This window comes from Spironucleus salmonicida, chromosome 6, assembly GCF_000497125.1.
Source record: "Spironucleus salmonicida strain ATCC 50377 chromosome 6, whole genome shotgun sequence".
Lineage (NCBI taxonomy): Eukaryota > Fornicata > Diplomonadida > Hexamitidae > Spironucleus > Spironucleus salmonicida.
The window spans coordinates 1,059,007-1,085,668 of NC_090601.1; the positions used below are offsets into that span (position 1 = coordinate 1,059,007).

At 38.8% G+C, this 26,662-nt stretch overlaps 20 protein-coding genes across 20 annotated transcripts; 11 read left to right on the top strand and 9 right to left on the bottom strand. All coding sequences in view use genetic code 6, as the record gives it.

Moving 5' to 3' along the window:
- Nucleotides 1–328: 328 nt before the first annotated feature.
- Nucleotides 329–649, bottom strand: SS50377_26229 (uncharacterized protein; the record flags this gene model as incomplete). The annotated part of the gene is made up of 1 exon (XM_067910044.1): nucleotides 329–649. The coding sequence occupies one exon, from the start codon at nucleotides 647–649 to the stop codon at nucleotides 329–331; it is 321 nt and encodes a 106-aa protein (XP_067762800.1).
- A 741-nt stretch (nucleotides 650–1,390) lies between these two features.
- SS50377_26230 (uncharacterized protein) lies at nucleotides 1,391–2,770 on the bottom strand (the record flags this gene model as incomplete). The annotated part of the gene is made up of 1 exon (XM_067910045.1): nucleotides 1,391–2,770. One exon carries the CDS (start codon nucleotides 2,768–2,770, stop codon nucleotides 1,391–1,393), a length of 1,380 nt encoding a protein of 459 aa, XP_067762801.1.
- Nucleotides 2,771–3,305: 535 nt separating this feature from the next.
- On the bottom strand, nucleotides 3,306–4,979 carry SS50377_26231 (Transmembrane domain-containing protein; the record flags this gene model as incomplete). Its single annotated transcript, XM_067910046.1, has 1 exon — nucleotides 3,306–4,979. The coding sequence occupies one exon, from the start codon at nucleotides 4,977–4,979 to the stop codon at nucleotides 3,306–3,308; it is 1,674 nt and encodes a 557-aa protein (XP_067762802.1).
- Nucleotides 4,980–5,152: 173 nt separating this feature from the next.
- Nucleotides 5,153–5,707, bottom strand: SS50377_26232 (Aspartate kinase I domain-containing protein; the record flags this gene model as incomplete). Its single annotated transcript, XM_067910047.1, has 1 exon — nucleotides 5,153–5,707. One exon carries the CDS (start codon nucleotides 5,705–5,707, stop codon nucleotides 5,153–5,155), a length of 555 nt encoding a protein of 184 aa, XP_067762803.1.
- A 1,584-nt stretch (nucleotides 5,708–7,291) lies between these two features.
- On the bottom strand, nucleotides 7,292–9,064 carry SS50377_26233 (Cysteine-rich membrane protein 1; the record flags this gene model as incomplete). Its single annotated transcript, XM_067910048.1, has 1 exon — nucleotides 7,292–9,064. The coding sequence occupies one exon, from the start codon at nucleotides 9,062–9,064 to the stop codon at nucleotides 7,292–7,294; it is 1,773 nt and encodes a 590-aa protein (XP_067762804.1).
- Nucleotides 9,065–9,667: 603 nt separating this feature from the next.
- On the top strand, nucleotides 9,668–11,164 carry SS50377_26234 (uncharacterized protein; the record flags this gene model as incomplete). The annotated part of the gene is made up of 1 exon (XM_067910049.1): nucleotides 9,668–11,164. One exon carries the CDS (start codon nucleotides 9,668–9,670, stop codon nucleotides 11,162–11,164), a length of 1,497 nt encoding a protein of 498 aa, XP_067762805.1.
- SS50377_26235 (uncharacterized protein) lies at nucleotides 11,161–11,844 on the top strand (the record flags this gene model as incomplete). The annotated part of the gene is made up of 1 exon (XM_067910050.1): nucleotides 11,161–11,844. The coding sequence occupies one exon, from the start codon at nucleotides 11,161–11,163 to the stop codon at nucleotides 11,842–11,844; it is 684 nt and encodes a 227-aa protein (XP_067762806.1).
- A 229-nt stretch (nucleotides 11,845–12,073) lies between these two features.
- On the top strand, nucleotides 12,074–12,289 carry SS50377_26236 (uncharacterized protein; the record flags this gene model as incomplete). Its single annotated transcript, XM_067910051.1, has 1 exon — nucleotides 12,074–12,289. The coding sequence occupies one exon, from the start codon at nucleotides 12,074–12,076 to the stop codon at nucleotides 12,287–12,289; it is 216 nt and encodes a 71-aa protein (XP_067762807.1).
- A 47-nt stretch (nucleotides 12,290–12,336) lies between these two features.
- SS50377_26237 (uncharacterized protein) lies at nucleotides 12,337–13,191 on the bottom strand (the record flags this gene model as incomplete). Its single annotated transcript, XM_067910052.1, has 1 exon — nucleotides 12,337–13,191. One exon carries the CDS (start codon nucleotides 13,189–13,191, stop codon nucleotides 12,337–12,339), a length of 855 nt encoding a protein of 284 aa, XP_067762808.1.
- Nucleotides 13,192–13,404: 213 nt separating this feature from the next.
- SS50377_26238 (uncharacterized protein) lies at nucleotides 13,405–13,695 on the top strand (the record flags this gene model as incomplete). Its single annotated transcript, XM_067910053.1, has 1 exon — nucleotides 13,405–13,695. The coding sequence occupies one exon, from the start codon at nucleotides 13,405–13,407 to the stop codon at nucleotides 13,693–13,695; it is 291 nt and encodes a 96-aa protein (XP_067762809.1).
- Nucleotides 13,696–14,480: 785 nt separating this feature from the next.
- Nucleotides 14,481–14,957, top strand: SS50377_26239 (uncharacterized protein; the record flags this gene model as incomplete). The annotated part of the gene is made up of 1 exon (XM_067910054.1): nucleotides 14,481–14,957. The coding sequence occupies one exon, from the start codon at nucleotides 14,481–14,483 to the stop codon at nucleotides 14,955–14,957; it is 477 nt and encodes a 158-aa protein (XP_067762810.1).
- A 777-nt stretch (nucleotides 14,958–15,734) lies between these two features.
- Nucleotides 15,735–16,082, bottom strand: SS50377_26240 (uncharacterized protein; the record flags this gene model as incomplete). Its single annotated transcript, XM_067910055.1, has 1 exon — nucleotides 15,735–16,082. The coding sequence occupies one exon, from the start codon at nucleotides 16,080–16,082 to the stop codon at nucleotides 15,735–15,737; it is 348 nt and encodes a 115-aa protein (XP_067762811.1).
- A 1,303-nt stretch (nucleotides 16,083–17,385) lies between these two features.
- On the top strand, nucleotides 17,386–17,793 carry SS50377_26241 (uncharacterized protein; the record flags this gene model as incomplete). Its single annotated transcript, XM_067910056.1, has 1 exon — nucleotides 17,386–17,793. The coding sequence occupies one exon, from the start codon at nucleotides 17,386–17,388 to the stop codon at nucleotides 17,791–17,793; it is 408 nt and encodes a 135-aa protein (XP_067762812.1).
- Nucleotides 17,794–18,030: 237 nt separating this feature from the next.
- On the top strand, nucleotides 18,031–18,447 carry SS50377_26242 (uncharacterized protein; the record flags this gene model as incomplete). The annotated part of the gene is made up of 1 exon (XM_067910057.1): nucleotides 18,031–18,447. One exon carries the CDS (start codon nucleotides 18,031–18,033, stop codon nucleotides 18,445–18,447), a length of 417 nt encoding a protein of 138 aa, XP_067762813.1.
- A 566-nt stretch (nucleotides 18,448–19,013) lies between these two features.
- Nucleotides 19,014–19,424, bottom strand: SS50377_26243 (uncharacterized protein; the record flags this gene model as incomplete). The annotated part of the gene is made up of 1 exon (XM_067910058.1): nucleotides 19,014–19,424. One exon carries the CDS (start codon nucleotides 19,422–19,424, stop codon nucleotides 19,014–19,016), a length of 411 nt encoding a protein of 136 aa, XP_067762814.1.
- A 201-nt stretch (nucleotides 19,425–19,625) lies between these two features.
- Nucleotides 19,626–23,024, bottom strand: SS50377_26244 (uncharacterized protein; the record flags this gene model as incomplete). The annotated part of the gene is made up of 1 exon (XM_067910059.1): nucleotides 19,626–23,024. The coding sequence occupies one exon, from the start codon at nucleotides 23,022–23,024 to the stop codon at nucleotides 19,626–19,628; it is 3,399 nt and encodes a 1,132-aa protein (XP_067762815.1).
- A 644-nt stretch (nucleotides 23,025–23,668) lies between these two features.
- Nucleotides 23,669–24,643, top strand: SS50377_26245 (uncharacterized protein; the record flags this gene model as incomplete). Its single annotated transcript, XM_067910060.1, has 1 exon — nucleotides 23,669–24,643. The coding sequence occupies one exon, from the start codon at nucleotides 23,669–23,671 to the stop codon at nucleotides 24,641–24,643; it is 975 nt and encodes a 324-aa protein (XP_067762816.1).
- Nucleotides 24,644–24,743: 100 nt separating this feature from the next.
- On the top strand, nucleotides 24,744–25,100 carry SS50377_26246 (uncharacterized protein; the record flags this gene model as incomplete). The annotated part of the gene is made up of 1 exon (XM_067910061.1): nucleotides 24,744–25,100. The coding sequence occupies one exon, from the start codon at nucleotides 24,744–24,746 to the stop codon at nucleotides 25,098–25,100; it is 357 nt and encodes a 118-aa protein (XP_067762817.1).
- Nucleotides 25,101–25,434: 334 nt separating this feature from the next.
- On the top strand, nucleotides 25,435–26,166 carry SS50377_26247 (uncharacterized protein; the record flags this gene model as incomplete). The annotated part of the gene is made up of 1 exon (XM_067910062.1): nucleotides 25,435–26,166. The coding sequence occupies one exon, from the start codon at nucleotides 25,435–25,437 to the stop codon at nucleotides 26,164–26,166; it is 732 nt and encodes a 243-aa protein (XP_067762818.1).
- Nucleotides 26,167–26,216: 50 nt separating this feature from the next.
- SS50377_26248 (uncharacterized protein) lies at nucleotides 26,217–26,456 on the top strand (the record flags this gene model as incomplete). Its single annotated transcript, XM_067910063.1, has 1 exon — nucleotides 26,217–26,456. The coding sequence occupies one exon, from the start codon at nucleotides 26,217–26,219 to the stop codon at nucleotides 26,454–26,456; it is 240 nt and encodes a 79-aa protein (XP_067762819.1).
- Between the last annotated feature and the right edge of the window lie 206 nt (nucleotides 26,457–26,662).

Genomic DNA, 26,662 nt, shown 5'->3' on the forward strand with positions numbered 1-26,662 from the left:
TTAAATAATTAGTTTATAGAAATCAGATTCAGTTGTAGTTTGGGATACTGAACTTCCACTCATGTCATCTAATAATAAAACTATTTTTTATCTTCGTATCCAATATTTATTATACCGTAAACCAATTTATTCATACAGCAATGACATATACTAATCAACATCATCACCTAAACAGTCTTTCTATAAAACTAAGCATTCTTAATACTGTTGCTTTACCCATTCGAATTGTGAAAATATGTTTTTGAAAACTTGGAAGAATAGTTTTTGATCTCCATTTTTTAATTTCTTTATCTTTTAAAGTAGTTCGTATCTAATCTTATATTATCAATCATAGATTTATAATGGTTTTCATTTTCTATAATTCTTAACATAACATTAATAACTTTTATTTTGATGTCATTCCGTTCGAATCAACAAATGGTATATTAATTCTATTGTCTTTGCTTTTTGATTTTTAATAAGTTTAATCACAATCGATAGTTGGACTTAAGAAGAACGTATGAGTTATAGCTCCATTATTTAAATGAGCATCATCTAAATTATACTTTGATAGTTTACTTTAATCTTAATACGCTTAATTTATCTTATTCATCGAAGACGTATTGCCTGTTCCTGCTGAACCCATAAGTGCAAAATAACTGTAACCCATTATTTCAATTTAGACCCTCTGAGGTCCGGATGGTTGCGTCCGAGTATTTTTTTGTTTTTTATATCAAAAATTGAATTTCGTCTGATTGGATATTGTACTCCATGGGCGCTGAAGGCGTCCGGGAAGCTTTGCTTTCCATGCTGTTTTATTAATCCAAAAAATGAACGACTAAAGTGATTCGCTAAAGTGAATCGGACTCCAAAATGGATTACATGAATCACGATTATACTTTATCATATCCAAAAGGTAGTGTCGATATTTAACCAGCTCTTGAACTAAAATCAATAAGCCTCTTTTATTACTATTACCTAATTACTTTATATCTTGTGTGAGTGTATATGTTATATATTTTATTATCTCTTATAAAGTTTAGATCTTTTTACTTTTATCTCAGCGTTTGAGTCTCTCTTTTAAATACTACCGTCCTCGTTAACCTATATTTAATCAAACAGTATTGGTTTATAAATATCGAACACATGAACAAGCTTCCCTTCTTCTGTTTCAATAATACCTGTTTTTTCTAAGGTGATACCTTTTGGTGTTTATGCATATCTAACTCCATCTGTATATGCATATTACTTCGCTCCTATACAAACCCATTCATTTGGATCAAGTTTCTATTCGCATTTGCAAGAGTATGTGTTCTTGAATGTTACTGAAGTTAAGTTTGTGTACTTTACTCTATCTAAAACACAGTAAACTGAATCTGTATCAGCGTATAAGACAGTTCCTTTTAATTCATCATTTACATATCTTATTAATGTATAACGCATAGTTCTTGCTACTGTTGTTATCGTTCCTGCCAAGGATGCATTTGATTAGGTTCTTTATGTTTATTACAACTCTTATTCGTATGCATAAGTATTCTTAATCATACTTATCCAATTAATTCAATTTATAATTCTTATGCAGCTCTTCGTCATGCATACCAAAAAGGAATTCACCCTTATCAAACGACTCCGTTGGTATTACAACATTCTAGCCTGTCTTACCATACGTTGAATTTAACAATAGTTTATAGAAGGTCTTTACTCCTTGGTTTAGTTTAAGTTACCTATATTCAACTCCACTCTTTTATTTGATTGATGCTATGCCATCGTTATAAATATAGTCAAAGGTACAATCATTTGCTAATTGCTTTAGTACAGCTTCATCCTTATAATCATCTTGATCTGAGTTCAGTGTCTTGTTGAACATCTATGAATTAATGAAGTTTCCTCCTTAATATTAGTTATCATTAAAACTTGATGTTTAGTAAGTGTGTGCCTCGTATTTCTCCCCGAACTTATGTCCTTCGTATAAAGCATTTATCAATTCAGTTCCATGCCATACTCCTGTAAGTATTATTTCATCTTCATTGTGGTTGTAACGTGCATGATTGTTTACATCTAAGCATTTCTATTCCGAACATGTTCTGCAAAGTGGATATAGTAACTTAGCACAAATGTTAGTTCCTAAAACTGGGTACTTTAATAACTATGGAGGAAGCATTTGACATTTGATTTAGATCAATCTTTTATGGTTATCACATCCTTATAAGAAGTACTACAGCATTGCTTCGGAGTTAATGATTCTTGGGATCTATTTAACATACTACTTTACTTAATCAATATACTTTTAATCTATTTTAAATTTGAATTACTTAATATTATACTCGTCGTGTATCTTTGAATCATAAATAGTGTTTCCGTAATGCGTTCCAATAACTAAATCTATTAATGGCCAGTTCCCAAATACCATTGCAGATGGATACAGCTATATGAAATCAATTCCGTACATCTTAAACTTCTTCTTGTTTATTTTCATGTGATCTGTAAAGCACTATGCTCTTCCTTCAGTCAAAATTGATCTGTTGGTTATGTCAACGCGTTTAGGTACTTCTATCTTTACATTGTTATCTTTTTCGAATTGTATACACTGCTTGTGAGTTACGTGAAATATTTACACGAAGCCATTGAGTTTTATTTTATCATTTAAATCTTAAGTTTTATTATTATGAGCTTCTAATCTTTCATGTTATAATATATGATATTCATCTTTGCAACTTAGTTCTTTTAATCCATGATAAAAGGTACCATCTAACTCAAGCCCATATTTCTTATTATCAGCCGTTAACACCATGTCAATGTTGTATCTTGATCCTTTGAATTGCTAGTTATATAAAACATTTAATATTTATTAAAACCAGTATCTAATAATTTATTTACTAATTAAATATCTTATTAAATTAATTAAGACAACTTGCATTCACATTTAGATTTGTTATGTTTTAAATCTTAGAATCCATTTTATAATTATGAAACACAATGATGAGTATTTAAGTTCATAGCCATTGCTGGTGCTGTTAAATAATTAATGATGTTGACTTTTTATTCCTGAAGTGAGATTTCAATTTACTTCCTTATTGCTACAGCTAAAACGAAACAGTCTTGAATGCAGTAGTTTACGTATTAAGTAACATAGTCAATATGCCCATACTCAATTACGTACTATTCAAACTCATCTTTTGACAAGTTATTAAAATGTTTTAACTATAGGTTGTTTGAATCTACAAGTTGTTTTATGGTCATTAGTTTCCCCCCTCTTTCAATAAATTAATCAAACATGTTTTTAGTCAGGTACGTATATGACTGCAGCTGTTTTCCTACAACAAGTCTCAAATCTAAGTCTTTATTTAATTTAGACAGTGGCATAGGAATGATTCTAAATGAATCTTTAAAATATATATTATCAATTTTAGTTGAAGTAGTTTGATATTATTAATTATAGTGTCAGTCTTATAGTTTTCAACTCCGCATTTTGATACTTCAGATAGTAATAAATAATTATCATATGCAGCTGCATTGTGAGCGTAGAAATCGTATACCTTATATTTCATATCTACAAGTTTCATATGATCAATAAACTTAATTAAGAATTAATCATTTGATGGAGTAAAGTTACCATGTTGTATAAATGTAAGGTTATTTTTATAAAAGAAGTCTTATTAAGTATATTCATTCTTCGCTCTATCATATTTCATTATACACCAAGATACTAAAAACGGTATGTGTTGCATTGAAGCTTTGTCTTTTAATTCTTCTGGAACGTTTTCAAAGTAGCTTTCAATATCCCAAACTACGTATGACTTTTAATCTTTCTTAAGCAGCCCTTCTTTAAAGTATAACTCATCATGTTATAATTTTGCATAGCAGTTACTCATACTACTATGAATCCTACCACAATTAACACAAGGCGTAAATAATTAACAAATATCATTATTTCTTTTTAAGCATTTAGTATTAGGTTCATGGTTTACTCTAATATTGCAATTCTCGCATTAATGATTCATGTTATTTTAATCCAATTCATGTTTGTAACAACAGAGCTAACAATAATATTCTTGATCAACTGCTCCTACTAGAACACAGTTTTTACATTTGTTTCTACGGTATGTAAACAATCTATGTTAGTAGCAATAATTATAATCTTTGTAGAGTGGTTTGATAGTATTTACGTATTATTTATATTCCATAATTACATTGTAATGCCCTTTGTAATTCGCTGTTTTGTTTTGAACAAGTAATAAATCTTCTGTACGAGATGGTAAGATATCATTTTAATTTGCTAATGTTAATCTTAGTATATTTAATTCGAATACGCTTCCTGCTCTTTAAACTATTTCCTCCCCTGATAAATCATCTCCAACAATGCTTATAAATCCAAATAATAACTAAGTAAAGAAATATAGGTTATAACTTTTACATTTATTGAATAGTTTCTAAGTTATCTTCCATGACTGAATGCATCTTTAGGAATCATGTATATTTAATTATTAATTTTAAAAGTATATTTACCATTAACAATAAGTTGTTTTTTTAATGGATGCTGAAATTATTGCTGCATATAAACACTTTTCATCATTATTTCTAACAAAGAATATTGATCTTTTATAAAGATATTTTATTTATTTATCTTCTTCATATGCATTTCCTGAATTTTTGCGAAGTAAGCCTATTTAAAATCCGTAGTCATAAGTCGGATCCCATTCATTAAACATCTTATAGAACATTTCAAATACCTCAAACAAAGACTCAACTAAATCATCAATATTAATCTCTAAAACTTGCTTAATACCAATATTTGAAAATGATAATTCACCCTTTAAATTTCTTTATACAGCAAATTTTTGTACTATCCGCCATTATTTCTTTAAATGTTTGTATTTAAACCTCTTTCTCTTAGTTTTAATTTAACAAAATAATGCGTATAATTTTTTATTGTAAACGATATATTATACTATTATAAAAAGGAATGAGTTAATATTACCGTTAACTCTATCTGCTGACATGTAAAGGTTTCGCCTGCGTGAACTGTAAAAGACAAATTTCTATCGAATTCAATTAAAAACTATTCTATCGTTTCGCTACGTGGTAAATTCATTTATGGTAAGCTACACTCGGTATTAATTCTTTAATTCAACTTAACGTTATCTACATTAAATTAATCATAATATATACTTATTCATTAATTTTAATTTTTGAATCTGATTCCTTAATAGTAGTAAGTATATTATATATCTATTTAAGTCAGTTTTCGGAAATAACTCCTTAAAGTGTATTCGTATAGATTCTCAAGTACATCTTTAAATTTTTCTATTTTAGCGTTTAACAAATTAGTTTCTCTAGTTTTATATTGTTGTGAAACGTATTTTTAGTGTAAAGTAATATTTATTAGTTTATTCTGTTTAATCCTTTAAAATAGTTCTGTGCTTATATTCTTTTTAATATTTGGTGTAGTAATCAATTTTAATTTTATCTGATTGCTAGTGTGACATGATCTTTCTTATTTTAGTATATGTTATTTTAAGAGAATAGCTTCATTGTAATTTAAGTTATCTTTTGATACTTTATATTTCAGTAATTTAATATGAAGATGCTATAATTTATATTGCTATGATTTTTAGTAATACTCTTAAAGAGATATCTCTTTCTTCAAGTACTGTTATGAAACTTATTACAATGCTTATAGAATACCTTTAGTGTCTGATTATACAAGTTTGGTGTGATTGAGCTACATTTTATATGGGTTTAAAAAATTAATTTGTTAAATTACAGCTTTTTGCTTTTACTATTTTAATCATATTTTATTTTTTGATTTTAAATAAATAAAATGATCTATAATTTTGATGCTCTGATTTTGTTTAATGCGACCCACCCGCCCAGCAATCTCTAAAGCAATCGCTTTCGGGTCGGGCCGCTTGCTATGTTATTTTTCTAAACTATTGGGTTTCTATTTTTTTAATATTTATGTTTATTGATCATTTATTAATCAAATTTGTCTTTGACTGCATTCAATTAATGGAGTAGTAAGTAATACTTACTAAAAGTATGGTTCAGTCGGCTTCGATTTAAAATACGGCAAGTCATTGTTATGATGACAACACTATCATAAAATGACTTTGGTGGGTTTAAAACTGAATGCAGCAGAAAGTTGTTTTTGTTCTTAGCTACTTACTCCTATTATATTTATGTCTATAATAAAATGCATTTTGAGTGTAAATTGATTCTCATCAGTTACTTTGATGAGGTAGATGAAAATAACATTTACTATCTTAATTTATTGTAAACTTATATATGAATGCATATGAAATAATATCTTCTATGAGGTTTATATACTACAATTAAGTTCATAATATTATTTTAAGGGATTAATAATTTAAATTTTTGCAAAAATAGCTGGATCATTTATAAGTCAGTGAAATAGCTTTTATTTAAATTTCTGGCTGAATAAACTTATGCATAGTTGATACTGCCTATTTCTATAGATAAATCTTTTTAAATTTTAATACTATATAGTTATACATTTAAACTAATAGGTAATATAATGTCAATAATACGTAGTTGAAAATTCTATCTAATGTTATGGATCTAGAAACCTATTAGTAATGAAAATGCCACCTTGCAGTTAATGTATCCTATGTTATAGTTGTGATTTAATGAATCTTGACTAACTTAGTGTCATAAAATTTATTTATTATAATATCAATAGTGTTATTATTTTTTATCGTCAAATTTTACTTTGGTCTTAACTCCTTTAAGATTAATTTTTTAGGTATTAAAATATATATTGATGTTAAATTTTAAAATACTAAAAGCTTAAGTGCTAAAATTCATTATTTGAATTATATATTAGTACCATACATTTTACTATTGTATTATATAATAATACAGTAAAAATATATACTTTATTAGGTTTCATTCTAACATTCATAAAGTATTTTGTATAGCTACTTAGATATTATCTCTGAACAAATAAAAGATATTCTATTATTATACTACGGAATCAGTATAGCCTGGGTTATTAGTTAAAATAACCAGTTAATATCAAAAATTTATTTCAATATTAAACAAGATAATTACGAGCTGTTTGCATTCCTATATAAATTTACAATAAATTAAGATAGTAAATGTTATTTTCATCTACTTCATCAACGCAACTGATGGGAATCAATTTACACTCAAAAATACTTTTATTATGCATATGAATATAATAATCATATAAAATCAAAATGAGTAAAAAATATTAACATTTTCGATAATACAAGACACTAAAAATAGAAATTCGTAGACTCAGTTAACTAAACAATAAAAAGGAAACATTTCACTTCTTATAGCGCTTCATCAAATAGTAGACAACTCCACACCCGATTCCTCCAATTAGCACCATCATAGCTATTACAATACCGGCAATTGCGCCGCCGCTAAGCTTATTTCCATCCTCCACAGGCACATCAGGATCTTTTTAGCATACTGATCCAATCAGTGTATGCCCAGCGAGACACTTCATACACTTCCCAGATTCGTCTTTAAGTATGCCTTTCAGGCACTTTTCGCACTGAACCGTCTTCAAATCGCACGTAGCACAGTTTACGTTATCCCCGCACTTGCACTGACTGTCGATACCCTCTGCGCAGCTGGCTGCAGCGGCGTCTTTGCAATACTGCCCGTTCTGAAGGTTTGCGCATCCCTTAACACATACCCCGGACGTCGTTGCGACGAAGCCTGCACTGCAAGAGCTGCAAACAGTACTAGAAGCGCAGGCGGCGCAGTTTGCGCTGCAATTTCCGCAGAGTCCAGTGGCGCTGTTGCAAAATTACGAAACACCCCCGGAGCAGTCCTGGCTGCTTCTACAGCTCACAATGCACTGCTTGGCGCTAGGGACCAGAGAGTATCCAGATTTGCACTTCTTGCACGTCGAGGTATCCCCGCAGGTCTAGCAGTTTTGGATGCATGATGCGCACTTTCCGGTCGTCCTGTCGCAGAACTCCGCGACCCCGTTTTTGCAGTCCTTATCGCCTTTGCAAGCCAGGACGCACTTCCCAGCTGGGTCAGAAATGTACCCAGTGGCGCACGTCGTGCACGTTCCCGCATTCGCGCAAACCGCGCAGTTCACGGGGCAGCGCTCGCACTTTCCGCCCACCAAAAAGCTCCCAGAAATGCATGTCGCGCACGTCGCACCACTGCACGAAAGGCAGTCCGCCGTAGCGACGCCGTCCGCGCAGTAGCAGCCCTGACCTGGCTTGATGGCGGCGGAGCACGGCTTGCAGAGGAGAATCTTCGTCCCCGTGGCATCACAGAAATAGCCCGCGCGACAGCTTGAGACCTCGGAGGAACAGGTACCAGATACCGGCGGGACGTTGTTCTTGGGCCAGCAAGAGCTATTGAGCAGCTCGTAGCCCTCTGCGCAAACGAGGCACTTCCCATCCCTATCCTTGCTAGTGTTCGGGACGCATGTTGCACAAGAATTTCCGGAGGAGGTGCAGGACGCGCAGTTGATCGCAAACCCGCACTTGCAGTCCGAAGTGAGCCCAGGGGCGCAGGTCATGGCGGTGCCGTTCTTGCAGTACTGTCCGTTCTGCAGATTCGGGCATTCGGTGGTGCAGGTTCCGTCGTGGTTGAGGGCGTGGTCCCTGCTGCTGCATTGCGTGCAGACATTGTCAGCCAGGCAGAACTCGCAATTATTGCGGCAGGCCTTGCAGGTTTTGTTGCTCTGGTCGCAGAACTAGTTCTCGCCGTAATCGCATTCGCTGTTCATTTTGCAGACCGCCTCGCACCGTTTGGTCGCCGTGTTCATGAGGTACCCATCTTCGCATGCGAGGCAGGTCCGGCCGTCGACGCAGCGCTCGCAGCCAGGAATGCAGTCCTCGCACGCGCCGTTTTCCAAGTAGGTGGAGTCCACGCAGACCGTGCAGACCCCGCCAGCGCATTCGCGGCAGTGGGGGGTGACGACGCTGTCCTAGCAGTTGCAGCTGTTGAAGTAGCCGGTTTATTCGGAGCACACCAGGCATTTTCTGCCTGGCTATCCGTCCTCGGGACAGTAGAAGCCCGCTTTGCAGGAGCTCAGGAAGTCTACGCAGGTTCCAGGATCGGCCATTTTGTGAAACGGAATAGGCTGGGAAGGGTATTGCACCCAAATAAAAAGCGTGAAATATACGTAATATAAATTAGATTTGCGGATGAGGTATTCAGAAAAACTGGGTTTCTAAAGACTGGGCGCGCGACCTTCCAAGGTCTAGCGCGGCAGCCTGCTGTGAGGCAAGTTATAGTGCTGCCGCGGCGTTTCTAGCGCCGGGCCGAACGTACTATATGTATCACTCCGCATCTAGGAAGAAGCGCCGTGCCGACGGGTACTTGCTGCCGGACAGCTGGAGCGAGTCGTCGCCCTCCATGGGGAAGCCAGCGGGGGCCAGCACGCAGGCGAGGTGGGGCCTGAGGGTCTGGTTGCTCTGGCGCACGATCGGTTTCGTTTTGGGTGGGGCCTGGGAGGTGCGATTTTCGTATACTAGAGGCCGGCGATTCTACGGGAAAGGGGGTGCTCCCGGAGTCCATTCTGGCGGATACTCCGATTAGTGGAAACACACTCTTCGGGTCCAAACTCGCAGCAGAAGGGTATACAATAGGGGGTTCTTTTCTACAGTTCGGCCAACCGGATACGTGGGTATGTAGGCCGAAAGCGGGCAGGTGGGCCGATTCGAAAATGCGAGGGCCTAATTCTGAAGCATGGGGACGCATTACCCTGGGCACGGCCCTATGGGTGCGAGGGAGAGCCAGGCTGGGCTGTAGAGCAAGTGTAGCGAGACCCCGCGCTCTGGGCCGGATGGGGCCGAACCCTCGCGATGTCGTACCCGCTGAACCGATGAGTCAGAGCCCGACTAAGAGCTGCCCTGCGAGGTTCAGCAGCGCCATACCGGCCTGGCTGACGCCCTGCGTGAGCGTGAGCTGGACCGAGAGGAAGACCAGGATGTAGCTGGACAGCAGCGCCTGGACGAAGGTGACGACCAGGCATCCCACGCACACGAGGCCCAGGCGGTGCTTCTGGGCGCGGGCCAGCAGCAGACCGAGGCGGGCGAGGTGGAGTAGGGGAAGAGGCACATTTCTCGGGCGACGGGATCCGGGTATAATGGTATTCTGCGGAACCATGGAAGTCCGGGCAGGCTATAGGTTTATGACTGGAGCGGGCCCAGGCCACCCCTTGTCCAACACACGCACCGGATGCACCCAATTGGCCACCAATCGCGATGTTTCTGCCACTCCAAATGCGCTTCTGGGGCAATATGTATCAACCGGCAGATGCCCAAATCACAGTATCAATACCGCGACGCTTGCGAGACTTTACTCCAAGAAACTGAAAAGTTTTTTCTGTAGGATAGGTTATGGCGATTGCTGCGAATGCCGGCCCAATTATCTGCTCAGCCGACAAAATGAGACCCGGCGCGCTCTTCATTAACAGAAACAGGTCCCCCGGCAGCGTCCCCACGCAGCTGGACAACCTCAGAGGCAAGTATTAGGTTGCCGCCGACGACATCCTACAGGCCGTGACCCCGGTGTCGCGCTCCTCGACCTGCTCGCAGATCGATGTGTTCTGCTTCCGCGCCCTGTCCATAATGGAGGACACCCACATGAAGATGGTGACGCAGAACATCCTCGCGCTGATCAACGACTCGGAGGACATGGTCTACAAGCTGGGCCGGATCTCGGGCGTGCTGGAGGAGATCGAGGTCAGGATATCCTCCATGGCGCAGGCCATCGCCCTCTGAGGGCCAGTGAGTTTTACTTCCACGGGTCACATCAGGTGAAAGTACTGGAGCGCGATGGTGAAGAGCACGAAGCAGGCGTTCCACACGACGATGCTGAGCTGCGAGAGCGTGGTGAGGATCTGCAGCTTGGTGTAGAAGGCCAGTAGGAAGGCGCTCGTGAGCACGGTCTGCACGATCGTCTTGCACAGCTGGTGGCCGCAGACCGCCGTGAGGACGGCCACATCGCGCATGAAGCTCTTGCGGTGCTTCCGGACGCGGAAGATCAGCATGATCGCGTTGAATATCTGCAGGCCCTCCTCCAGCAGCAGCTGGATCGCCAGCGAGTTCACGAAGAGGGGCGTGAACCGGCAGGTCAGGTTCGTGCAGGCGTAGGGGAAGAACGTCATTTTGGGGAATACGCGCCTTGGTATTTAATATCCGGCGCCAACCAAAAATGAACGGCGAGATCGCGAAGCTCTCGGCGCTGCTGCTGCAGCTGGGGTTCTCGCAGACCGAGACCCTGCGCACCACGCTCCTGCTCCTCACGAACCAGGCCCTGCTCCTGGACCTGGTGTACAGCGTCTTCGCTACCGACGCGGCCCTGGCGAGCTTCCTGGCCCGCAACCTGCCAGGCACCGAGCGGATCACCCTCATGTACAACATCGTCCAGCAGCAGATGCGCTTTCGGCCCCTGGTGCCCATCGAGCAGTTCTGCCACTACGAGCACTACCACAACGTGAAGACCGTGCGCGTCCTGGCCAAGTTCGTGCTCCAGCTGGGCCAGTACCACCAACGGTCCAGCCTGCCCTTCGACTCCTTCATGAACGCCAGCTTCCGGTGGCAGCACTGGGAGCGCAGGATCGAGGTCGCGCCTCCGTGCTGTATCGCGCCCTGGACCCCGGAGGTTCTCTACGCGCCCCCGCCAGCATTATGTTGCGAGGCCAGGGCACCGCAGGAACGAAGGCGGAAGCGGGCTGGGAGCCCTGACCGGAAGCGGCACCGCAGGGAGGACGCGCAGAGGGCGGAGCTGCGGCTGCAGAGGAAGTACGGGCGGGCCACCGATTGCACCGCGAGCACGGTCAGCCAGCAGGAGGGGCACTGCCGCACAGAGCAGGCCATCGAGGGCGTCGATTTCTGAGGAATTTTCTACGGATATATTTTGTATTGCCGGCCTCGGAGCCCGAAAAACTAATAACTCACTTCCGCAGAAAACTGCTTTCCTATTCTCGCGAACCCTATTCTGGGTATACTACTCGCGCTGCGCCGAAACCACGGTAGGTTGGTTGAAATCACAAACCCTTCCACGGCGCGCACCGACCTAAATCTGCCGTGAGTACTGATGATACCAGGAATCGCACACTCCACAAATGGAGACTACCATTTTCGTCAAGCTGCAGCTGAAGGAGCTGGCGGCCCGGCACGCGTTGGCAGCCCACGCCATGGAGCTCGGGAGCAGCTCCAACCCCCGGCTCGTGACGGAAGTGCGCGGGCTCCGCCGGCAGATGGGCTTCGCGGAGGCGCTGCTCGCGAGCCTCGCGCCCGTGCGGCTCAGTGTCAGAGATTTTGGCACTCCCGCCCAGTGAGCTTCCTTTTGCTTCAGTATCCACGGGAGTGAGACCGGCGGCAAATCTCATATCATAAGCTGGTTCTCGATCTGCTTCCTCTTCCGCCTCTCCTCCTCCTTCAGCTTTTACTTCCGAATGCCGTCCTCGGCCTGCTTCGCGAGCTCCTGCTTACGCGTGCTGATGTCGCTGAAGACCTCCACCTCCTTGTCCAGCTCCTTGTCGAAGTCTAGCGGCATGTGGGCCTCGTCCCGCTCCTCCTGGAACAGGAACACCAGGTCGTCGGTGAGACAGGCCTTGTCGAAGTACTCGAGCAGCGCGTTGAACTTCTTGAGGTTGATGAAGCCGTGCTTGGCCGAGATCACCTTGAAGAGCGTGATCGCGTTCTTCGCGTCAATGTTGTAGTGCAGCCGCAGAAGCTTCTTCAGGTTCTTGTAGTCCACGTGCAGGTTGAACCCGTCGTCCAGGAAGTAGAATAGGGCGCGCCTGGGGTCGCGCAGAACGTCGTGGAAGCGGTAGAAGATGTAGCCGATCTTGATGAACTGGAGGCACGACAGCGAGATCTCGTCGAACTTGGAGTCGGGGAAGGCCTGCTTGTAGTCCTGGATCTTGTTGTAGTACAGGAATCGGAACATCGAGTCGATGTCCTTCGGGAACAGGAAGGAGTACTGCTGCAGCATCAGCTGACGGAACTTCTGGAAGGTGATGCGGGTCTCCGGCTTGTAGTCCACGATCTCCAGGAACGCCACCGCGAACTCCTCTGGGCGGTACTGGCACGAGAAGTCCACCGAAGAGTTGGAGTAGCGGGACTTCCCGTCCTCATCCGCCACGTATTCCAGGTGGGTCACCTTGGGCGCCTGCTCAGTCTGCGAGTCTGCCTTCTGCATATCCGACGCGGCCTCGTGCTGTGATCCGCATCCCATAATTATGCGGAGAGGGAACTTGGGATATTATACGCTCATACTGCGACCAGTATTGAGGTTTATTGGCGGCGGCACCACTTACGAACCGAGCTTGCGTTCGCCACCGTGCCCCTGCACTGCAAGACATCTATCTGCCCGATTTAAATATGCCTATAATGTAATTCCACTTCACACATTACTCCACTATTATACGTATTCCCCGCTATTCCCAAAATGGCTGTCACGCCCGCGCACTACCTCGCCCCAGCCCTCACCGCGCTTTTCGCCGTGCTATGGATGCTGTTCGTGCGGCGGGATAACCAGGAAATTTTGGCCTTGCAGGCATCGTACGACCTGCACGACAAGATTCCTGCGGTACGACTTCTGAACGAAAAGCGCCTCAAGGCAAACAAGAAGCCGCTGGACGAGGCAAAGTTCACCGAACTCTACGAGAAGGAGCTCCAGAAGATCCGGGACGGGATGCTGTTTGCAAGAATAGCGCGCAGGTTTAAGCGCGCCAACTGAATTTGATTTACTATAAATGTTATCTATTACGATATTATATAATGTATAGTATATATCTAAAAGTTTTTAAGTTTTAGGTCACTGGAAATAAAAATACAGTATACAGTGCTTAATAATCCGAATGGCAATTTCGAAATGACCGACCTCACCCTCAACCAGCTAGGTCTTCAGTACGCCAGAAACTAATATATGCTGACCTAATTGATCAAGACTATAAATGATTTTGTAAATATTTTAATATAATTTCGTTTCATCCATTTAACTATTAAAAATCCATATCTAAACACATTAATACATATTCTATTCATCACTCTTTAGTATGCATCTTCAAGTTATTAATACAATATACAACATTTATTGATGCTGGAAACCCTAATTTTAAATTTAATTTTGCACCAACCTATCTAGCATTAATATAACCAGATTTCTACCATATATTATTAGTCTTCTACTCCCAATTCGCAGCATTTCTCCATAGCCAAACTCCAAAACTCATCATTCCACTCCACAGAAAAGCATTAATTTTAATTCATTATTATATCATATAAATATCAAATTTATCACATCACGTTCAAGAATGCAATTAATTTTATAGCACTAGCGCCTATGCCGTAAATCGCACAATTTCCCTGTTTTTCGCCTCCTATATTCGCTACAGTGCATCTACTGAGTTCCAACTTCTGACCCATAATCTAGTATCTGCCCATGTGCAAGCAGGGCAATGCATTCATCAAATTTCATCAAATTGCTCCGCTTCATCTGCATTACATGCAAACCACACGAAAATGTCTCCCAGTGCCGCCAGTGCCCCAAACCCCCAGTGCCGCATAGAAGCAATCCTTAATACGCAAAATTTACGACTTTTCGGCGGCAGAATGTGGGATGCAAATTTTAGGAGTTTCCAGATCTCGAATTCGGAGCATTTTAGGAGTTTCCAGATCTTGAATGTGGGATGCAAATTTTGGGCCAGCTAAATTTACGAAATCGAGCGTTTGCAGAAGCTCTGGAATGCCCGTTTCTTGACTGTAGGGGTAGCGGTTTTGAGCCTCGCAGGACCAGCTTTTGGCGGCACGGTGCCAGGGGCACTAATTACGAATAGGCGTTCCGGCTGGTTTATTTTGGGTGTTATTTTGGGTGTTATTTTGCGTTATAGGGCATGCGCATTGATAGGAGTTTACATGCCATGGTTTCTAGGAACGAAGATAACAGGGCTTTAAATTTGGCTACGTAGCTAGCTATGTAATCCTGATACTATTTTATGACACTTTCAGAGCATGGAGATCTTCTAGTGAAAATTTCGAAAAATCTCAACTGTGGACAATAAAGTCTATATTCAGCTAGTTTATTGCAGAGATAACCGCATAAGCTAGTGGGTGCTCGTGTGAGTCTGTCATATGGGCTATACACATTTTTCATTTTGGACTAGAATATTGAAGAATTTCAGGGGTTATGTATGTCGTGAATATGTAGAAGCAAGTGCAATTTGGCTGTTAAAGTGCGTTTAGGTTGTTTATAGATTGAAAATATTGAAGATTGGAATGAGGGTATTTGATATATTAGTATCCTACTTGTAATTTAATATATTTTGCAGTTGTAGCTTATTATGAAGAGGGGTTTACAGCGTTATTGTTAGTTATTTTTATAAAATTTACGTAGACTAATAATTATCAGTATTCTGATTTCTATAGCAGCAAATCCTGATAATTTGGTGGTTTATTGTCTTTAATTTAGCTATAGATTTACAGTTCATGCTAAATTAGTCCAAGAATTCCGTGGGAGACTAGTTTAACATATTATTCAAAACTATATCTTATATATCATATCAAGGTGTTAAATGGTGTTATATAATATATTAATGATTAAAGTAGCATTTATATGGAACAAATTCTCATCATATAAATTTGTGAACAAGTATTGTTGAAATAATCTTATTATTATTGATAGTAGGAACACTAGAACACTTATGTGTATTATAATTTCTATTATTGCTTTAGTTAAATAATTGCTATTAAAAATGAATTTAACTATCACTTAATAATTCAATACACCATCCACTAATTCTTTCTAGTGATGCATTTAAGATCTAAACTTTTATTACTCTAATCATCATATTAAATTAATTACTAAAGATTTTAATAATTATCATACTCGTCAATGTCAATAATACCATGCTATTACCCAGAACTATCAGTTAACTACAATGAGTCTTCTGGGCATTTCTCTGTTGTAGTTTGCCATATACCATTATCATTTTTTTTAACAAGTTCTAATAATGAAAAAGTTTGAATTCGAATAGGAGGTAGACCTAAAAAAGACATTGAAGATGGATTACGTGTAATAGGAAGAGTTCTTATGACGCGAGAGTTCTACCTTTAAATCTTTTTCATTTCTGACAATTTGATATTATGTTTATTTCTAAATTTTACAATCGAATAAATATAAAAACTTAAGTTTCGTATATAATAGCGTCTAATTACTTCTATACATATTTAGGAAAATGTTATTTTAATATAATAGTATTCTTACATAGATCTATATTTTTACTTAAAAACTTATGAAAATATTTTTTAGGTATTTATAGTTTTTGATGATTAATTAGTTGGTTGAACTTAAATTGTATATATAGCTCTCTTAAAAAATATCTATTTTTATTGTATATACTTAGCTTGGGACATCTATATCTAATTTTATCATATATTTAAACTTATTTATCAATTTCTATGAATCAAACTAACGTTACATTCCTTCTAGAAATTCTATAGAACATGATAAAAATTAAGAATAATTTCATATACTGTGAATAATACTCAGTTATGAATCATTGATTCACAAGTCTACCTGTAGTATTTATATATAGTAACATTTCTTTATAATATCCATATTTAACTCACCCAAAAATTGAAGCGTTTATCACTATTATTTATTAAGCTGAATTTTATTAAGTGATTAACTAACTTTAGTCATTTTATTATATTATATGTAAATAAAACCTATATTTCATTGTAACAGTAAAATTTATTGTTTACTTATCTTCAGTGTATTTGCATTAAACTAATAATTATGAATTCAGTCTAAACCAATACCCAATAGATCCAATAACCATGATATTATAACTAAGTTCAAATTATAATATATATCTAGCTGGAATAACTGTGCAATTGTTTTTATTTCAAGAGATCATGCCTAAAATGATTTTTTATTTATTGGTGCTTTAATTTATAACAAACACATATTTTTATAACTATTGATTTTTACAGTAAATCTGAAAATAACGATAATTATATGTATAATCGCATGTTTTGTCAAAATTAATTATTGTTTATGGTATATGCGTATTTAATAGTATATATTAATAATAATTGTGTTAAATAATACAATCTATTGTAAATATATTCTATTTATTTTCATATAATTAGTGAAATTAAGATAATAACGAAGTATATTTTTGATTTTACTTAAATCAATTTTTATCATTTAGCCAATAATAATGAGGATGTATTATTTTAATATTTTGCTATTATAATTATCATAAATAAATAGCGATATTAGCAGTTATACACGTTTTTACAATACTTTCAGTTATATACAATTTATTATAATATATTATATAAAATTAAAATCATAAATTGTTTAAATTAACATAGTTTTATATTAATATTTATAAGAACATATATTACAATTTGCTCTAAAATGAGACCGTAATTTCTAAAACACGCGCCCTTCAAGCTCATGAAACCACTAATACTGTTACATAATATTAACGTTAAAGCTATCAATCTAAACAATGCACAGAATCCTCCCATAATATCTAATAAATTAATATCAAGGCAAATAAGTTTCATCTAAGACTTGTCTTTTCACATTCAGAGTTTCGTTTCGGATGGAACAGCTATGGAATAACTGAATGCGTTAGGTGAGTTTGAGCATACAGTTCGGTTGGATATTATTTTAAACTAAAAGCTGAATTAAAAATTAGACACGCTCGATTAGTTAGTATGCGAGTTATAGACTCAGATTTAAAGATTTCAGAAGGATATTGACAGTTCAATTTCAAGTTTATAGTAGGATCAGACATTGAAGCGTAGAATTTTACATTGAGGTTTTTAAATGATTAAAGAGAGTTTAGTAATTAGACGATTTTCGCTTCTTATAATAAAGAAATATCCTTGTAAATGGAAATTATGATTTTCATGTTTTGAAAATATTTGATATTCAATATATAACAATTGTATGCTGCTTAAATGGAAAATCATCATCTTAAGTCATTTTCTCATAATATTCGTAAAAATGATTTTTGTGCTAAATCAATTATCAAATTGTATAATTAGGTTTATTATGGATTTACCTTAGTTTATAGAAAGAAGTTAACTTGCATTTTTTCATGCTTGTATTATATATGTATTAGAAAGTTCCAAGGTTAGTACAAAATAAATGTAGTTGAAAACGTTAGCATTCACGGTTGTAGACCCTACCACCATCGCACATATGAAGCCGATTATGCGCTGCTCCCCGCGGTCGCCCAGAATTCGCCGTAACGTCACCAAATTTTCCATCGTTCTGCCACCTATCTGGAGACAGATTGAGCTGGAACTGAATAAGCCCCCACAGACTTCGGAACTGTATCGAATATAGCTGAGAACACTCAGTTACGACGACTCTCTGCAGCTCTCAGAGAGCCAGCCGGACGGGTTGTCCTTGGTGGGTGCTGTGGAGCTCTGCTGCAACTATTCGGACCTTGATTGTGATGCTTGAATGACTGGAGAAGAAATAATTAAATATACTCATATTATGTTCACTTAATAGTTTCAATTATGTAAAATAATTTAAAATAGGCAAGGTAGCAAGGTTTAACTATCAAAGGTTTTACTATATTTAAAATTGACTTTTGTGTGATTATATTATTCATAATTCAACTAAAAAGAATATAGTGATCAAATTTGTATTAAAAACTATGCTTAGTTATATAATATATGTAATGTTAACCTTCTAAGGGTACTTATATATAAATTTAACTAAAATCAAATCAAAATTCCGGAATGAAAATTATAGTAATTGATCATATCAGATAGGATATAAATATTTCAATAAGAATATTGATCCTGCTAAATTACATAATTATCAATATAAATATAAGTTTATAAGGTTTTCCTTACATAAATTGAATACTTAGTTTTTTTATTAGTAAATAACTGAGCCTATTCATGATGAGGTGAAAAATCTAATATAAACTTATAGAGCAATCAATCAACCACTTCAGATGCGCACCGCCTCCCTCGCCCTCCAGCGGCCCGGTGCTCCCCGCGCACACTGCCGCTGCCTCAGCCGTGTCCGAGCGCCATCAGCCAGCCCTGCAGGTCGTCCGTCGTGCGCACGGTCTCGAAGTCCGGGACCTCCTCGTCGGCGAAGATCACCACCCGCACGCCGCGCACGGCCTCGCTGCGGCTCAGCACCTGCAGGTCGTACAGCTGGGCCTGCGCGTCCCCCGGCCCCACCACGTACACGAGGGCGCAGCCGGGGTGCAGCTGGTGGATCCAGCGCGCGCGGGCCTGGTCGTCGCACAGCGGCTCCACGAGGCGCAGGGCTCCGTGCAGCGCCACGAGCGCGCCGAGGTGCGGGTCCAGTGCCGGCTCGAAGCCAGTAATTTCCTGCATGAGGCGCGTCTTCCCGGTCCCGGGGTGGCCCAGGACCAGCACGGTGCGCAGCTCTAGGTTCTGCGCGCAGCCTCCCATTTCTGGCTGCCAGGTCGATATTATTATATAATTATTATAATAAATCAAACTATTACTTTCCGCTCCATTTTTATCTATATACTATATTATACTATATTAAAAACTATTTTCGAATTTCTGTTTATCTAATATTATTTTTATTTTTATAATTATGATTATTATATACTAACTAACCGATCCAAACCCCAACAAACAGCTCGCTCACTAACAGCCGCAGAGGCCTCTGCAACTGCCACAGTTCACGCGGCCGCACGCGCACATCACCACGCCCCTCTGAAGCCCCCTGCCGCACGCGCAAGCGACCTCCACCCAGGGCAGAATTTCGTTAATTTCCCGTTATTTCTGTTGGATCAGTTCCCGGATATTCGCGTTTTGTGCCACTTCAATTTCCACTTCAATGGAGTGGAAAGTCAAAATTGAATCGTATTCTAATTCGCCCTATTTCGCAAGCGTTTGAAGTGCTAAACCCAATTTGCTGAGGTGATATAAGTGCTAAAATTGAAGCGTGCGGGAAAGCTGCGGCGGCGTTCCCGGCTGGGCCTGAAATTCGGGTTTTTCTAGCGTTTTACACGCCGAAAACGCGCCAGAAAAGTGCGAATTTTCGGGAAATTTTGCAAAAATTTTCGTGTTTCTGAACGCAAATTGGAAGGGGTTTTCGTCCCCTTCCTTTTGTTATATCACTTCCCTTCCTATAACCAATTCGATTTAAACAGATTCTGACGATTCTGAGCACAAATTCGCTTCAATTTCAGTTTTTGCAGAAATTTCCCCTTCCGTTAATACGGACAATTCACTTTGATTTTCATTTTCCACTCCTATTAATTTCAACTCCTCAAAATCGTTCGCCTGAAAATCAAAATTTAAGTCGAAATTTTCGATTTCGCGCGTCCGAACGGCCGCGATTTCCGGCCCGCAGGCGCCAAATTTCTTCAGCAGCGCCTCCTTCCGCAGCGCTTTCGCGGCGTCGATTTGCGCCTTCAACTCAGTGAAATCGGCCCCAAAACGCTCCAAAGACTCCGAAAACGCCCCAAAACGCTCCGCATCGCAGCGCTCCAGGCAGAACGCGAGATCCTCCACTCGAAAATTTATCGAAAGTTCGGATAAAAGGAAGGAAATTGTATTATTAATCATATATTATTATATAATAAATTCAGTTTTTTCAGTTTCTGAAGTGATATAAGTGCGTTTTTTGAGCTCTTATGCGTAGGAATATAGCAGAGAATCGGCCGGAGCGATTTGCAGCAGTTTCTGCAACGGCTATAAGCGAATCGCCTAAAATGCGATGAGCTGCGCCAGCGACGAAATTGCGAGCGCGCTGGGCGGCATTTCCCTGTAGAATTCGACTAAAATGTCGATAAAAATGTCGGTAGAATTGCTGAAATCGGTCGAGAATTCAGGCGGGAAGTAGGCGTCGCTTTGCTGGATTTCGCGTTTTATTTGCTCCGTTTTCTGCTGAATTTTGTCCGTAAAATTGAGGATTTTCTGGGTGAAAATTGAGGGTTTTTGTTTGTTAGTTTTTAGGTTTTAGAGATTTTGTTGAATTTCTGGAATTAGTGAAATTTCTGGAATTTCGACCGTTTCTGTCTTTTCTGACGTTTTTGGGATTTTTACAATTTGTTGATTTTGTGACGTTTCTGACATTTAGAGATTTTCGTTAATTTGTTCATTTTACGGAATTAGTGAAATTTCAACTATTTGTGGAATTTGTTGAACTTCCAACTTTTCTGACAGCAGCGCCTGCTAATTCGGAGCGTTCTCGGGAGGCTGGATGGGCGAGATCGGGTGCATGCGAATTTCTTCATTTTTATTCTCATTTTCTTGACTTTTCTAGTCTAAAATGCGATTTTCAGGCTCTGAAACTGATTTTTAACTCTCTCCAGCTATGATTTCTAATGGCTCTAATAAGGTTTGTGACAGAATTTGGGTCTGGCTGTGCTCTGTGTCGTTAGCGTAAATGAGCTCGTCTGTGATTTGGGCGCAAAGAACGTCGTTTCCGTACGTGAACGCGGCATCGCTCGGTTAAGGATCAGGCACCGTTAACTAAATTAGATGGTTTTGCAAAAATTCAACAATATCGGTGCAGCAAATGGCGGAAATCAGTATGATTATATCTTCGTGGAGTTAGTGATCGCATAGCTGTTAAGCGAATGTCTTCACTTTGTCTGGTTGGCCTTTTAACTGGCTCCAGGTTTCTAGGCACTGTAAATTAGGGTTCTACTTCGCTATTTTTTCAACTGTCTTGTTAAAGTTTTTCGATTGCTAAAATAAGCATTAGACTAGATTCGTTAATTTTTCAGCATTTGCAGAATCATTTTAAAAATCTAACAGTTGCTCTTGTAGCTATGGCAATGACGACGGTATCTGAACTTAGATCTGTTCGTTGTCGTGAACTGCACCAATCTCATTAAGATTAGAAATGCTATCAGAATTTTATGATTAAGTAGTACTTTTCACGACACTTTAATGCAGTTCATTATCTACTTATTTACTTTATTCAAAATTTTGGTCTTAAGATACATGATTTAATGTATTATTTATAGTATCTTCATCTTTTATATTTTATTCATTAGCAATTTTACTGGTTGCTAATTCATTTATTAAAATATCTAGGTCACCTTATTCGGTAGAAATAGCAATATTACTTAAATCTTCAGACTCTAATTCATGCATAAAATCATTTAATTGGGTGTATAATTAGTTTAGTGGGCTAAATTCACTATAAAACTCAGAAATAGTTTACTTATTTAAATCTTGTATGAAGCAATACAAAGTTGATTAGTTCATGTATATTTTACATAAAACTATAAGTCTCTCTGGTAATTAATATGTTTTACATCCAGACCAAAATTAAGTCAAGGATTTTGATCGTTTAGAGCACTTTTCGATAAATTTTTAGATATTTGAACATTCTTCAGTTAATAAATTTGTTATGAACGTTGGAAGATATAGTATGAAGTCATCAGTGGCACCAAGTTAATCATAATATGAATGAAGATGCTAAAGTATATCTTCCATTTGATTTATTATAATAATTATAATAATTATATAATAATATCGACCTGGCAGCCAGAAATGGGAGGCTGCGCGCAGAACCTAGAGCTGCGCACCGTGCTGGTCCTGGGCCACCCCGGGACCGGGAAGACGCGCCTCATGCAGGAAATTACTGGCTTCGAGCCGGCACTGGACCCGCACCTCGGCGCGCTCGTGGCGCTGCACGGAGCCCTGCGCCTCGTGGAGCCGCTGTGCGACGACCAGGCCCGCGCGCGCTGGATCCACCAGCTGCACCACGGCTGCGCCCTCGTGTACGTGGTGGGGCCGGGGGACGTGCAGGCCCAGCTGTACGACCTGCAGGTGCTGAGCCGCAGCGAGGCCGTGCGCGGCGTGCGGGTGGTGATCTTCGCCGACGAGGAGGTCCCGGACTTCGAGACCGTGCGCACGACGGACGACCTGCAGGGCTGGCTGATGGCGCTCGGACACGGCTGAGGCAGCGGCAGTGTGCGCGGGGAGCACCGGGTCGCTGGAGGGCGAGGGAGGCGGTGCGCATCTGAAGTGGTTGATTGAGGCTTTAGTTTAACAGAAGTTTACTGATAAGTATTACATTAATTTGAGTTGATTTATTAATATGATATTCAAATTGTTTCTTATAGAGAGTTTATTATGCTCTAATGAAAGTAACATCACTGTTGTTATTACAAAGTAATATCGGATGAATCTAAATTGATAATATAGGTTTATTTTAGAAAATTTTAATATGTACGGAAAGAAACAATTTAATAGAAAACTTCAAAGTTTAATACTAAGAATATTAATATTAAATTTTATTCATTTAGCTAATAGAACTATATAAAAATAAAATAATATACATTTATGAAATTAATTATTGACATATTAATTTTTAACTAGAAAACAGATAAATCTTCACTAGTTTTTTGAAACCAAAAAAAGAATGAGTTTTTTCTTTCAGTAGAAAATAAATCATTGAGATCCGGGATAGGTATTTAGTAAAGTTAACATTTTGAAATAATAATTTTATCGTAAATATAAGATGCATTTATAAGCTGTTTATTAAGTTAAAAAATATAATTAAATTTAAGCACATATAAAATTAGATTTAGTTATTTTATTGATCAGGTATTTCTGTGAAATCATTGTATTCATGCTAATATAACGATTATATATTAGATGAAAAGAAAAGAATATAGAATTATTATAACAAGGATATACTTATCATATATTACATTAAAATGCAGTTTGTACTAACAGTAACTTCGTAATTGTTGCTCTTTGATGATATTTAGTTTACAGAGGATAGATTTTATAACCCTCAGATTATTGAAAACTGCTTTGCTATAAATACTATATTAGAGGTAAATATAGACACTGGTTAAATATGTGTTGTGTTCGATATGCAGTATAATCCAGACTGTGATTAAATACTTCATGGTATTTATCTCGATATATAAGTTTCTAATTGTCTTGATAGCGTTATAAGAGGTTAGATACTTAAGTATAATTATAAAGAGGATGGTCTCCTTTGCTATTATTGTCCTCTTATAGGATCTGACTCTACTTGTAAGTTTATTTAAGAAACTTTAGCGGCCACTATTTATATTAAGTCATTGAGTAAAATGACAAATTTGCCAGTTGGATAAATAATAATAGCCCACCCAATTAATTCAGGTTGCTATGATGATTCCTTAAATTAAGTATTTTGGTCGACAGATAAAGCTATTATTGATATATACTTAACAGGATAATGCCCAAATTCCGATAAAGACATTTAGATATTTATATTTTATCTATATGATTTGGATAATCAAATTATTGAGCTCAATATAAGTGGATATAATGAATTGGGCGATCTTATATATAATGAAGAATCGATAGATAATCGTGTCTAGATAACCGTAAACTATGATTTTTCAAAATATGTGCTGGATAATTTCAACTAGATGAAGGTTATGTTTTACATCAAGTTTAGTACCACAACAATTATTAAAACGGCATATATAAGCTTAATTTAAAGTTCATAACTTGATGTTATGTATATTAATGTTACATTTACTGTTTGGGCAGGTAGATTCAGTTTAATAGCAGATAGACTCGAAAATGCAGTAGAGCTTAACGCATTATTTATACCATAAATGCGCAAAATAAGACTTAGATATTAGATTTTTAGTATTATTACAGCAGATACAATAGATAACCTATTTTTTTGATTCATATAGCGTTGACTTTACTTTTATATATAGGGGCATTGTGTGTGATGATAGAAACGACGGTGGGGAGTGCTCTAGAATGCTGCTAGTGCTTCAAAATATGAATCTTCTTGATGTTGAGATATTAATCCACTACTACTTCTATGATGACTCTAATTAGGTGTATTTGTATTCTTCTACCCGAATACCTTCTGTATAAAATACCTGCTGGTCATCAATCTAAACAACCTTTAATGTAGGTGAGGTATGCGGGAACTTCATCCGGAACGCCTTCTCCCGGCAGTGCCCCTACCTGGAGCCGCAGCCCACCGAGTTCACCATCCAGATCGGCGACTTGGTCCTGGCCAAAACCCTCGCGTACCAGATGGACCAGCTTGCCGTGTGCGTGCAGTGCCCGGCTTTGAATGCACCCGCCAGATTAAATAGTTATACAGGGTCGGCGCGCCCATCACAATGACCTTCTCCTCCGGCGGGCGGCAGCAGGTCATGAGGCCCAGGCTTATATTTAACAATGACCATTCGGTGTTAACAGAGTGTTTATTCTATTTAGGTTGCGCAGTAATAATATTTTTAGTTGGTATATCTATTTATAAAATATTAGAAGTAAAGCTGGGCATTACTCTTAAGAGGAAAAGATTGTAATTTTGATGATATTTGAGATGAATAATTTTTGAACTCAATCTTATTTGATAATAAAGTAGTGCATTACTAAATTAACGCGAAACTAAATTTCTTTAAACCATATGATTGACTTTTAGTTGCACATGGTTTCAATCATAAATTTAGTGATAATGGTGATATTCGCGATCAAATTGATATTATTCTCAGTTAAATTTATTTATTTTACTTCTAGGACTTCCATTTAACCTCCACCAACCTAAAAATTTAATGCTGTAAAAGTTGAAAACGGTATAATTTATATACAATTTAACTAAGATCTGCCACACTCAACTAGACTACCAGTTGGATTTGCTATACAGGATACACATCTCAATCTTTGCATCGATGCAGGATATCCTACACCTAAGCGATTTAGAGACTAGCAATAACAGTTACGAGACAGAGCCCATCTTAGGCATCACCAGCCTTTATAGTAAACTTACCTGCTCAAACTGTAGTATACTTCATAGTAAAACGGTTCGCATATCCGATGGCATCCTATTTACTGGATTAATCGTGAATACAGTAGCAATTATGTATTTGCTACTATAGTGGTCAGTACCCCATGGTCAGTTACATTAAAACTGATCTTCATTTAAATAATTTTAGCAGTATCCGGATAGCCCAAGTCGCTCTGGAAGGCAACCGGAGCCAGACATGCCTGGAACTTTGGGAGCACCCAGCGGTATTGGCACGACTATGCGGTTAGAGCGACTTGGATAATGTCCTGCTGTGCTCCAGGTTCATTGTTTATCTCATTAGGTACGCACTTAATATACTATATATCATTATTCATTTAGAAAAACTAATTTTGTTGTTTTTAATAATTTCTCCTGATAGTAAAAACAAGTTGCACTTCTTGACTGGCTGGAACAATAATAGGTATTACTGTTATCTAGGCCCTTTTACTAGAATGGACCCCATTAACCGAAAAGTCCAGATCGCGGAGCAGCAGAGCGTCATCGACAACATGTTCCTGGCGGGGCAGCTCAAGAAGAGCAAGACGGCGTGGGACCTGGCCACCGAGAAGGACGAACCGCCAGCATCAACCTCTGGCAAGCAGCCGGCCCCGAACCGCAACCACGACCGCCCGGAACTGGGCGAAGTCCTCTCCGTCCGTGAGGCCAAGAGCGCCGCCAAGCTGTTCGATTGATTGTTTTGAAATACACTTATATATACTCAGCAATACAACGTCCTCTTTCCGCAATAATGTGGACCACGCGGACAGAGCGCTCCTCTTCGTACATCAAAATCAATAAAGACACCGAGACAATTTGACTTGGTATTTATCACGAAAGTTGCATTCCTGTACAAAGTAACTGAATTTTAGCTACGTATCATAGGTATTTTTAAACTCAG